This window comes from Suncus etruscus, chromosome 4, assembly GCF_024139225.1.
Source record: "Suncus etruscus isolate mSunEtr1 chromosome 4, mSunEtr1.pri.cur, whole genome shotgun sequence".
NCBI classification, from domain to species: Eukaryota; Metazoa; Chordata; class Mammalia; order Eulipotyphla; family Soricidae; genus Suncus; species Suncus etruscus.
This window is the reverse complement of record NC_064851.1, coordinates 87,869,794-87,881,875: the sequence shown is the minus strand read 5'-3', so window position 1 is coordinate 87,881,875 and position 12,082 is coordinate 87,869,794. Positions and strand designations below refer to the sequence as shown.

Here is a 12,082-nt window from a genome sequence, read left to right as displayed (position 1 = left end):
AATAAAGATTTTTCAAATTCAATGACAGCATATAATTTCTGTTTTTAGTATATGTAATTGATTCTAATTTCTCTTCTTCCTCCCTCAATAAGGATCAAGACTCTTTAAAGAAAAGCCAAGGTGTCGGTCCTATTCGAAAAGTTCTCCTCCTCAAGGAAGATCATGAAGGCCTTGGCATTTCAATTACAGTAAGAAGTAGTGCTTCCAGTGACTTTAGTTTTTTAATTGTCCAGTTATATAAAATCATGCTACTTACTTGGAAAACAATACATCTGGGCAATTTTTTTTTAGAATATTCTAAAGGTACCTGAGGTGTAAATCATGTAAATGGGAGACAGAGGTATGAAATTGGGTGACAGCCTATAGGATAGGAGATGGGGAAGGCCGGATAGGAAGGAAACACAGTTGGAAGGTAGCTATAGTTAGAAAAGCTGACAAATAATTTTAGAGTTTGTATTAGCTCTTATATCATTTCTGTATTATTTGATTTTTCTACTAGGTCTTGGGTCCTTATTTTTTTCTTTTTTTTTTTGGGGGCCACACCCGTTTGACGCTCAGGGGTTACTCCTGGCTATGTGCTCAGAAATCGCCCCTGGCTTGGGGGGACCATATGGGACGCCGGGGGATCGAACCACGGTCCGTTCCTTGGTAGCGCTTACAAGGCAGACACCTTATCTCTAGCGCCACCTTCCCGGCCCCTATTTTTTTCTTTTTTAAATTTGATGCTTTTCCAAGCAGTTGTTTTGGTTAACATTCCTGAGAACCATCAGTCATAAAGTTTTGGGAGTCCTTTGCTCTTATTCAGTAGTTTATACCAGATAAATGGATAATATGGCTTTATCTGTCCACTTGTTTTCTGATTTTCTTGCTTAATGCAGCTTGTTATAATAAAAAGCTTATCCAGTGAATATTAAATATGCTTTGATACACTGCCTTCAAAGAGCATATATTTTGGTGGAAGAGATGTGAAGTATGATGTAAACTAAAAAGTGATACCAGTTCTGCCTTGCAGTTTTCTTTTTCTTTTTCTTTTCTTTTCTTTTTTTTTTTGCAGTTTTATTTTTCATTTTGACAGTCTGAAGTTGGAATTTATCTTAGAGCTATTTTTGTGGTATATTAAATGATATAATTTGTTGCTATTTAATAGTGTGATATTTTTTAATTCAGTATTGATAGGTATAGTGTGGATAGTTATTTTTATCACTAAAATAATCCAGCGGTACAAAAACTAATTTACTGCTTTTTAACTTTTTTTATTTCCTTAGGGTGGGAAAGAACATGGTGTTCCAATTCTTATTTCTGAAATCCATCCAGGACAGCCTGCTGATAGATGTGGAGGACTACATGTTGGAGATGCTATTTTGGCTGTTAATGGTGTTAACTTAAGGGACACAAAGCATAAAGAAGCTGTAACTATTCTTTCCCAGCAGGTAAGTTCTGTTAATGTAATAAAATTAAATTTATCAGTTGGTTCTTTTTTATTTTATTTTATTTTGGGGGGTGGGGGAGGTTTTGGCCAAATCAGTGACGCTCAGGGGTTACTCCTGACTACACACTCAGAATCGCTCCTAGCTTGGGAGACTATATGGGACGCCGGGGGAATCGAACCATGCCGTAGGCTAACACGCACAAGGCAGACGCCTTACGGCATGCACCATTGCTTCAGTTCCTATTGATTCTTATTTTTCTTTTTTTTGTGTGTGTGTGTGTGTTTTTTTTTGTGGTTTTTTTGGGTCACACCCGGCAGTCAAGGGTTATTCCTGGCTCAAGGCTCAGAAATTGCTCCTGGCAGGCACGGGGGACCATATGGGACGCCGGGATTCGAACCGATGACCTCCTGCATGAAAGGCAAATGCCTTACCTCCATGCTATCTCTCCGGCCCCTGATTCTTATTTTTCATTTGGGACAACATTCTTTGGTGCTGAGGGTTTACTCTTTTTTTTTTTTTAACTTTATTTATTGGTCGATTTATTTATTGGTTGTTGAGGTAACCCAGCAGTGCTCAGGGATTACTCTGCTCTGCACTCAGAAATCACCCTGGCAGGCTGGGGGACCATATGGGATGACGGTAATTGAATCAGGTCCCTCCAGAGTCGGCCACATGCCAGGCAAATGCCCTACCACTGTGCTATCTCTCCGGCCCTGCCTCGAGGATTTACTCTTGCTTCTGCATTCAGGGTTCGTTTCTGGTAGGTCTGAGGACAGGGGTGACCCCAGTTGCCTACATGCAGAGCAAGTGTATTACCTACTGTACTTTTACTCTGGTCCTCAGTTGCTTCTTTTGAATTTATTGACTATCATATTTTTCTTGAAAGGTTTCTCTAATAGTAAAATGTTTATATATAAATAGTCCTTTTATTTGGTGCTTTTATAGGAGTCATTCAACAAGATATACTGAAAGCAGATTTTATATCATCTTTTCTACTGCTGTATAACTTTGAGGGGATTATTTACACCTTCTGTTGTAAATATTAAATAGGTATATTCAAATAGTTTTCAAAACAGGAAACTGGCACACTTAAAAGAAAAATTTCAGCAGTAACTAATATTATACAAATATGTGGTATCAGAGTAAAAGTAGTGCAAGAATTAGCTTAATTTTTATAGATATAGAATTTTAGAAATGAAAAAGTTTTAGAAATCATTTAACTCATTTTATTTTTTTATATTTACTTTTGTTAGTTTTTTGATTGACAGTATTATTAATAATGGCTTCTTATGGACATAATTCCCAGCACTACATACAGTGTGCCTGTCTCCCTCCATTTCCTATTTAAAAGGTGTAAATTAAGATTGTTTATAGATTAAATGATTTGTGATTTGTTTTTAGAACAAATAAATTTATATAGTTGGATTTATGTTGAGGTCCTATTTGTTATCTAGTGTACTTAAGATATTTTTTTTTGTTGGAATGTAGAGATATTGATAATATATTGAGAATTTTATCATTTTAGTTGCAAGTGTAATTTCAGAGGTGAAGGTGAATTTATAGTTAGTTCAACTATATCTTTTTTTTCCTTTTTCTTTTTGTTTTTTGGGTCACACCCAGCAGCACTCGGGTTACTCCTGACTCTACATTCAGAAATCACTCCTGGCGGGCTCAGGGGACCATATGGGATGCCAGGGTTCGAACCATGGACCTTCTGTTTGCAAGACAAATCTCTTACCTCCATGCTATCTCTCCCTCCCTCAACTATATCTTTTCATCATTACAGGGAATTCTTGTTGCTGATAAAGCTGCTGTTTCATTCTTGTACATTGTAGATTTTTAGAAAGATCATTCTCATGCTAAGCACAAAACTAATTTTACCTAGAGATGGTTCTGAAATCTAGAACTCTACTGAAGATCACTGTATTGTCCATCTATTTTCCTTAAAAAGGGTATTTTAAAAGTATCTTTTGATAAGGCAAATCTAGAAATGTAACCTTACCTCACTCACACTTGATTTACATCCATAACATAAAAATAGCATGAATGGTAATTGTGGTAAAGTGGGTAAATATAGATAGATAAGGGGTCAGAGCATTGGTGCGGCGGTAGGGTGGTTGCCTTGCATGCAGCTGACCTCGGACAGACCATGGTGTGATCCTCCAGCATCCCATATGGTCCCCCAAGCCAGGAGAGATTTCCGAGTGCATAGCTAGGAGTACCCCCAGAGCGTCACTATGTGTGGCCCAAAAACAAAAACAAAGAAAGAAAAGATAGATAAAAAGTTTTAAGGGATACTACATATATATTAAAATGCTGAAATATGATCTTGCAGTTCTGAAAAAGAGGGGACCAAAGAGAATAATTTATAGCAGTGACAAAATGGCATGTTTACAGTAAATAAATTTAATATAGGTTAGCTCTAGAACTGTAAAGACTCTAACCTAGGCCTTGTCCTAGGACCCGCGCAAATACCAAGATTGCTAGCTACAGTGGCCTGATTTTCTCATCCACAACCGAGAGGAAAGTTTCCTGACACTACAAAAAAAAAACAAACAAAAAAACCCTGGGATATGGCAATGAGTATGTATGGAGCAGTGGTTGTTCCCATGACAATATGCTTCAAGAGTGGAGAAACCCTGAATCCCTTAGGCCATGGGAATTTCCTTCCTTCTCCAATACTTACTGTGCCTATGCAAAAAAAAGAAAAAAGAAAAAGAAAAAGAAAAAAATAGTGGGGGGAACACCAAACCCTGCCACTCCAGCATTCCTTTTTCTTGTTTTGTTTTGTTTTGTTTTGTTTGTTTTTGATATTATTTTCCTTCTCCCTTTTCTTCCACTTTTTTCTTTCTTTTTCACTCTTGTGGATATTATTTGGTGATTTTTTTTTTTTTAGTAATTAATTCCAAATTTTTCTTCTCTTTTCCTTAACCTTTTTATCTCCAACAGAATAGCATAACTTGAATCATTCATCCTGATAAATTGAGGGGGGAAAATGATGATACCAGGACCAGTCATATGAACATGTAGTGCAAATAAAAAATGACCAGACTGGGACACCAAACCCAAAGTTAATGACAGAATAGATACCCAATCTACAACAAGCTATAAAGTGGAGACCAGTTACACTAGTATTCTGGGGGGTAAAGGAGGGAGATAGGGGAGACATGCTGGGAACAGGAGTGGAGGGAGGACAACATTGGTGGTGGGAATGCCCTTCATTGTCACTACCGTAAATCTGTGTAATGCACTTCAGTCACAATAAAAAAAATTAATATAGGTTATATCAGTTCATTAACCCAGTCACTTGCAAGAGGAAACTCAGATTCTATAATATTAAGTAATGTGCAATAGATCAGCAGGGGAAAGGGCAACTCAAATCCAAGAGTTACCAGCAAGTCATCATTGTTGTGGACCTAGCCTTGTTGGTATGCAGGTAGCTTAAAAGTGGTGAGAGAGACACAGGTATTTTTTTTTTATTTTAAATCTTCAAAAAAGAAGCGAATATTACTTTGTGAATTTAACAGTTGGGGGGCAAAATTATGAGAGGGCTGAAAAACTATTTAGAGCTCAGGGATGTGGCTTAGGGGTAAAGACCTTTTATTTTTTAAATATATGATTACTATACATAAGCACATGGTTAAAAATTATTAATAGTTGAGTTTCAATCATATACCAGTCTTCACCAATTCACTTTTTCCCACCACCAGTGTACCCTGTTTCCCTCCCACACTCCCATCTCTGCCAGTCTTTGGAGTCTTTGGGACAGGCATTCTCTCTCACTCTCTCTCCCCCCCCTCTTTCTCTCTCACTCTCTTTTCTCTTTCCTCTCTCCCCTCTCTCTTCTTTCTCTCTCTTCTTTCTCTCTCTTCTTTCTCTCTCTTCTTTTTTTTTTTTTTTTTTTTTTTTTTTTTGGTTTTTGGGCCACACCCAGCGGTGCTCAGGGGTTACTCCTGGCTGTCTGCTCAGAAATAGCTCCTGGCAGGCACGGGGGACCATATGGGACACCGGGATTCGAACCAACCACCTTTGGTCCTGGATCAGCTGCTTGCAAGGCAAACGCCGCTGTGCTATCTCTCCGGGCCCCTTTCTCTCTCTTCTTTCTCTCTCTCTCTCTCTCTCTCTCTCTCTCTCTCTCTCTCTCTCTCTCTCTCACCCTCTTTTCCTCTCCCCCCTTTCAGCATCCAGTTCTTGTCCAGAGAGAGATTAGTTCCAACTATCATTGCTATCATTGTCATAGTAGACCATTGTCTTCACTCAACACTTTGTGGCACTGGTCCTTCAGACCCTCATCTCTCCTCTCTAGATATTATTATCATACTATCTTTTTCCACAAATGAGTGAAATTCTTCTATATTATCCCTCTCTCTCTGGACGAATTTCACTCAGCATCATCATCTCCATGTTCATCTATGTATAAACAAATTTTGTGACGTAATTTTTCCTAACAGCTGAATAGTATTCCATTTTGTAGATTTGCAATTTCTTTAGTCACTCACCTGTTGTTTGGTACCTAGGTTGTTTTCAGATTATCAGTATTGTAAATAATGCTGTGATGAACATAGGAGTACAGAGGGCATTTTTGTGTTCCAGGGTATAACTTTAGGAGTAGTATTGATGGATCATATAGGAGTTCAATTTCCAGTTTTTTGAGGAATGTTTATATTGTTTTCCAGAAAGGCTGGACTAATTGGCATTGTCATCAGCTGTGAATGAGAGTTGCTTTCTCCATTCATCCATGCCAACACTAGTCATTCTTGGTTTTTTGATATGTGCAAGTCTCTGTGGTATGAGAGGAAATCTCATTATTTTTTTGATTTGCATGTCCGTGATGTAGTGATGTAGAGCGATTTGTCATTTGCCTTTTAGCCATCTTTATTTTTTCTTTGAGGAAGTGTCTGTTTATTTTTTCTCCTCATTTTTGGATGGAGTTAGATTTTTTCTTGATAAGTTCTATCAGCATATTGTATATCTTAGGTATTAACCCCTTAATAGATGGGTATTAAATCAATTGTTTTTCCCATTCCATGCATTTCTTTGTATCCTAGTCATTTTTGTTTCTTTTGAAGTGTAGACGTTTCTTAGTTTAATGTAGTCCCATTTTTTTTTTATCTTTGATTCTTCTTACTTGGGTAGTGGTGTTTCACCTTTGAAGATGCCTTTAGTCTCAAAGTCATGGACTATTTTGCCCACATTTTCCCTTTTTTGTTTGTTTTTGGTCTTTGGGCCACACCCGATGACACTCCGGGGTTACTCCTGGCTATGCTCTCAGAAATCGTTTCTGGCTTGGGGGACCATATTCTGGTGGATTGAACCATGGTCCATCCTAGGTCAGCTGCGTGTAAGGCAAATGCCCTACCACTGCCCCACCGCTCCAGCCGCATGTTTTCCTTTTTGTACCTTACGGTTTCAGGTCGATGTCAAGGTCCTAAATCCATTTTGATTTGATCTTTGTGCTAAATAGTGGTGTTAAATAGAGGTCTAAGTTCACTTTTTTTGCATATAGTTAACCAGTTATCCCAACATCACTTGTTGAAGAGGTTTTCCTAGCTCCACTTTGTATTTCTTGCCCCTTTATCAAAGATTAATTAATTGCATACCTGGGGGTCAGGCTCAGAATACTCGAATCTTTTCTAGTGATCTGAGTGTCTGTCTTTATTCTAATGCTGTTTTTTTTTTTATTCTAATGTTTTAATGACTATTGCTTTATAGTACAACTTGAAGTTGGGGAAAGTGATGCCTCCCATCTTCCTTTTCCTGAGTGTTGGTTTAGCTATTCATGGGTATTTATTGTTCTAAATGAATTTCAGGAGTGTTTTGATCCACTGAAAAATGTTATGGTATTCTTAGAGGGATTGCAATAAATCTGTACAATACTTTGGGAAGCATTGCCATTTTAATGACGTTAATCCTATCAATCCATTAGCAGCACAGATGTCTCCATTTCCTTGTGTCTTCTCTTATGTCTTGAAGCAATATTTTTTAGTTTTCTTTGTGTAGGTCTTTCACCTCTTTAGTCGACTTCAAAGTACTTGATTTTCTGTTGTACAATTATGTTTTATGGGAAGGGGCATACCCAGCAGTGCTGAGGGGTCCTGGCTCTGCACTCAGAAATCACTCTTGGCAGGCTTGGGGGACCTTAATGGTATGCTGAGATCAAATCCGGATTGGTCACATGAAAGGAAAAAGCCCTACTACTTTCTGTGCTATCGCTCCAGCCCCTGTTGCACAATTATGAATGTTTTTTTTTAATGTTTCTTTCCTCTTTTATTATTTGTATATTTTAAAAAGCCATGTTTTTTGCATGTTGATTTGGTAGCCTGCCACTTTACTATACTAATCTATTGTTTCCAGAAGCTTTCCTAAATCCAGAAATATAGTTTTTCTAAATATAGTATCATGTCATCTGCAAATAGTGAGAGCTTGACTTCTTCCTTTTCTCTCTCTATGCCCTTAATATCTTTTTCTCACCTGATTGCTATGGCAGGTACTTTCTGTACTGTGTTGAATAGAAGTGACAAAAAGGGGGCAACCATGCCCTGTGCCAGATCTTAGAGGAAAGGTTTTTAGATTTTCCCCCACTGAGTATAATATTTGCTATGGGCTTGGTAAATGGCCTTGACTATATTAAGAGAAGTTCCGTACATTCCCATCTTGTTGAGAGTTTTTACTATGAATGGTTTTGGATTTTATCAAGTGCTTTCTCTTCATCTATTGATTTGATCATGTAATTTTAATTTTTGTTGATATGGTATATTATATTAATTGACTTGCATATGTTGAACCATCTTTCCATCTCTGGGATGAATCCTACTTTGTCAAGATGAGTTGTTGTATCCTATTTACTATTTATATATATGTATATATTATATATGTATACCTATTTACTAGCATTTTGTTGAGGATCTTTGTTCATCAAGTATATTGCCTGTAATTCTCTTTATTTTTGTGTCATCTCTACTTTTGGTATCATGGTGATGTTAGTTTTATAAAAACTATTTGGGAGTGTTTCTGTTTCTTCAGTTTCCTAGAAGCATCTAAAAAGTATTGGTAATAAGTCTTAAAGGTTTGTAAGAGGGGCCAGAGCAATTGCATAGAGGGTAGGGCGTTGCCTTGAACATGGCGAACCCAGGTTTGATCCCAGAATACCATGGTCCCCTGAGCCTGGCAGGAGCAATTCTGAGTGCAGAATCAGGAATAAACCCCTGAGCACTGCCGGGTGTGGCTCAAAAAACAAAATAAATGAATAGGGGCCGGAGAGATGGATGGAAGTAAGGTGCTTGCCTTTCATGCAGAAAGTCATTGATTTGAATCCCGGCATCACATATGGTCCTGTGAGCCTGCCAGGAGTGATTTCTGAGATAGAAGATTCAGTAAGAAGGGGCCGGAGAGATAGCATGGAGGTAAGGCGTTTGCCTTTCATGCAGAAGGTCATCAGTTCAAATCCCGGCGTCCCATATGGTCCCCCCGTGCCTGCCAGGAGCAATTTCTGAGCATGGAGCCAGGAATAACCCCTGAGCACCGCCGGGTGTGACCCAAAAACCAAAAAAAAAAAAAAAAAAAAGAAGATTCAGTAAGAAATAAAAGGGGCTGGAGAGAGAGTATTGGGGTTAAGGCATTAAACTTATATATAAGTGCCCCAGTTTGTTTTCTGCCATTGAATTATGATCTGAACACCACCAGGGATCATTCCTGAGTCTAGAGCCAAAAATAATCCCTGAGTACTGCTGTCTGTTGCCTAACCCTTCATTCTCCCAACAAACTCTTTTGGACAAGTTTTTTAACTAGCTATGGGAAAATTTGTATGATATTTTTAGGTCTTACCTTTATTTTTTATTTTTTATTTTTTTGGTTTTTGGGCCATACCCGGCAGTGCTCAGGGGTTACTCCTGGCTGTCTGCACAGAAATAGATCCTGGCAGGCATGGGGGACCATATGGGACACCGGGATTCGAACCAACCACCTTTGGTCCTGGATTGGCTGCTTGCAAGGCAAACGCCACTGTGCTATCTCTCCAGGCCTGTCTTACCTTTATTTTATATTTTTATGGATTTGCTGAATTGCTGTAAAGTACAAAGTACAACGTATTAAAATGAACATTTGTCCCAAAATTCTTAAAATTGTCAACACTGCAGTATTCAATTTTGTTTGTTTGTTTTTGGTTTTTGGGCCACACCGGTGATGCTCAGGGGTTACTGCTGGCTATGCACTCAGAAATCGTTCCTGGCTTGGGGATTGGGGGGATTGAACCGTGGTTTTCGTTCTGGGTCAGCCGTGTGCAAGGCAAATGCCCTACCACTGTGCTATTGCTCAGGCCCCTGCAGTATTCATTTTGATTTCAGGTTTATGAGCAGAAATACTGAGATCAGTACAAGAACTACTGTAGTATTAAAAATAACTTATTTGTAGAGAGGATTTATGGAATTACTCCAGACAAGATGGCTTCTAAAGATCGTTTCTACTTTCTATGATTCTAGAATTTTTTTAATTGTCTCAAAGACATCTGGGATGTGATTACTTCCTCTATTTCTTACTCCTACCTTGTACCCAAGGAATTTGAAAATACTTTTAAAAATCATGACTATAATAAACTTTATTTTTCTATTTCAGAGGGGAGAGATTGAATTTGAAGTAGTGTATGTGGCTCCTGAAGTGGATTCTGATGATGAAAATGTAGAGTATGAAGATGAGAGTGGACATCGTTACCGTTTGTATCTTGACGAATTAGAGGGAAGTAGTAATCCTGGTGCAACTTGTAAAGATACAGGCGGGGATATCAAAGTGTTACAAGGTAAAATTTTGCTTTAAATGTCAATGTTGTTATTATTAATAAATGTTTAACATTTTCAGATGTTTTTCAGTAATACAGTGTATGTGGTAGGGAAACTTAATAGTAGCTGATTATATTTTCCTTTGTGATAGCTTTATATACTAGTAATTATGCCAAACTTCCATTTACATGTAAATTTTTCTAAATCTTGGGCTTGAAGACAAGTGCTTTACCAGTACTGAACTACATGTCATCCTTGAAAAGTAAATTCAGATTCACAGCTTTTAGATTCTGAAATCAACAGCAAAATGCTTTTTTAAATGTATTTTAACATTATCTTGCTGTTGTAAAGAAAATTCTTACATGAGTTATCAGTCAAAAATCAATGTTATATTAGGCTTGTCTTATGCAATGTCATCAGACTGTATATGTGCCTTCTTCAGACTTCAGGCAATAGAAACTGGAGATTTCTGGTGTAGTTTCTTTGTTATCATGTGTACATATTTTATTTTATTATTTTAATAAATATTTTTTCTTTTATTTTCTTTTTTTAATAAATATTTTTATTTTAACCAAAGTGGATTTCAAATCATTCACAGTAAAATTTTAGGTATATACGTGTACATATTTAAAGAAAAATATTCTAGTGCTTTCTTTCATATAGAGTAATGGTTCTTTGTTGTTTTGTGGTTCATAATTTTTCATTTTCTCATGTTGATACATTCTCTCTCTCTCATGGTGCAAATGCAGCGAGAGTAAAATTGATGTTATCCTAGTATGAATCACGGCAATGACACTGTTGTCTTCTTTCTTGTCACACACTCGTAACTAAATAAGAAGCAGAAATAAATGCCAGTTTTTTTTAAATATCTTTGAGGACCAGAGAAATAGTGGGAAAGGCACTTGCCTTGCCTGCTACTGACCTGGATTTTTTCCCCAAAATAGTCAGAACTAAGACCTGAGCACCAATTGGTTGTGTGATTTCAAAGCAAAACAAAATAAAAAAATAGTGAAAACTTACCATCTTGAATCTTGAACCCTTGAGCACATTTCATTTTTATAATTCTGAGTGATGAAAAGTAGGTTCATGTGGCAGTTAGTCTGCAGGTTACACTTGAGATGCTTTTACTCTCACTGTGATCATATCCAGTGGTATTCCCTGCTCTATTCCTGGCTCTCTGCTATAAGTTCTTACCCTGATGTACCATGTAATGCTGGGGATGGGCAGGCCTTCTGCATGCAAAGCACGTATTCAGCATTTTGAGTCATTTTTCCAGTCCATAAGATGCTTATCTGAGTATAATTGGCTAGATTTGTAATTTGTGCATATCAGTTTTAAATTTCAAAGAACATATTGTGGAAGTTTTACAAAAATTTTCTTATTTTTTAGATAATTTTTTAATTTGTATAATACTTGATATCTGGCAAACAAGGAAGAATTCCTTTGTATCAGAAATGGCAACTCAGTCTAGGACATCTTATGATTTTTGCCTAATTATTATTAATTATAGTGGATATCTTTTTTGTTCCATAAAATTATAAAAATATCTTTTATTTTTAAGATTAGAAGTTAATTGCTTTGCTCTCTTTTTCAGGATTTAATAAGAAGACAGTAACTGATGGACATGAAAATGGAGACCTCGGTGAAACTCCACTAGAGGACAGTGCTTCTAAGTTAGATGATCTGCACAGTCTTTATCATAAAAAATCCTATTAAATTGACTGTCTCCAAACAAGATTGCTAATGAGATTATGCTGAATTTGGGACACTAGGAAGACAGTGACAAAGACTATATTTACATAGTTCAAGGGAGGCTGTTTGTTGCCTAAGTGAAAGGCGGTACCTCAGGGCTTTGTGAGAACAATTCTAAATGCATAAAAC

At 37.2% G+C, this 12,082-nt stretch overlaps 1 protein-coding gene across 1 annotated transcript in view; it reads left to right on the top strand.

The window, feature by feature from the left end:
* Positions 1 to 12,082, top strand: part of GOPC (golgi associated PDZ and coiled-coil motif containing) — a 41,076-nt gene that overhangs the window by 27,720 nt on the left and 1,274 nt on the right. The window contains exons 6-9 of the mRNA XM_049771360.1: positions 93 to 188; positions 1,266 to 1,430; positions 10,041 to 10,221; positions 11,796 to 12,082. The exon at positions 11,796 to 12,082 is cut by the window's right edge and continues 1,274 nt beyond it. Of these exons, the coding sequence (XP_049627317.1) occupies positions 93 to 188; positions 1,266 to 1,430; positions 10,041 to 10,221; positions 11,796 to 11,917 (564 nt within the window). The 3' untranslated portion in view covers positions 11,918 to 12,082. The remainder of the gene's footprint in view (positions 1 to 92; positions 189 to 1,265; positions 1,431 to 10,040; positions 10,222 to 11,795) is intronic.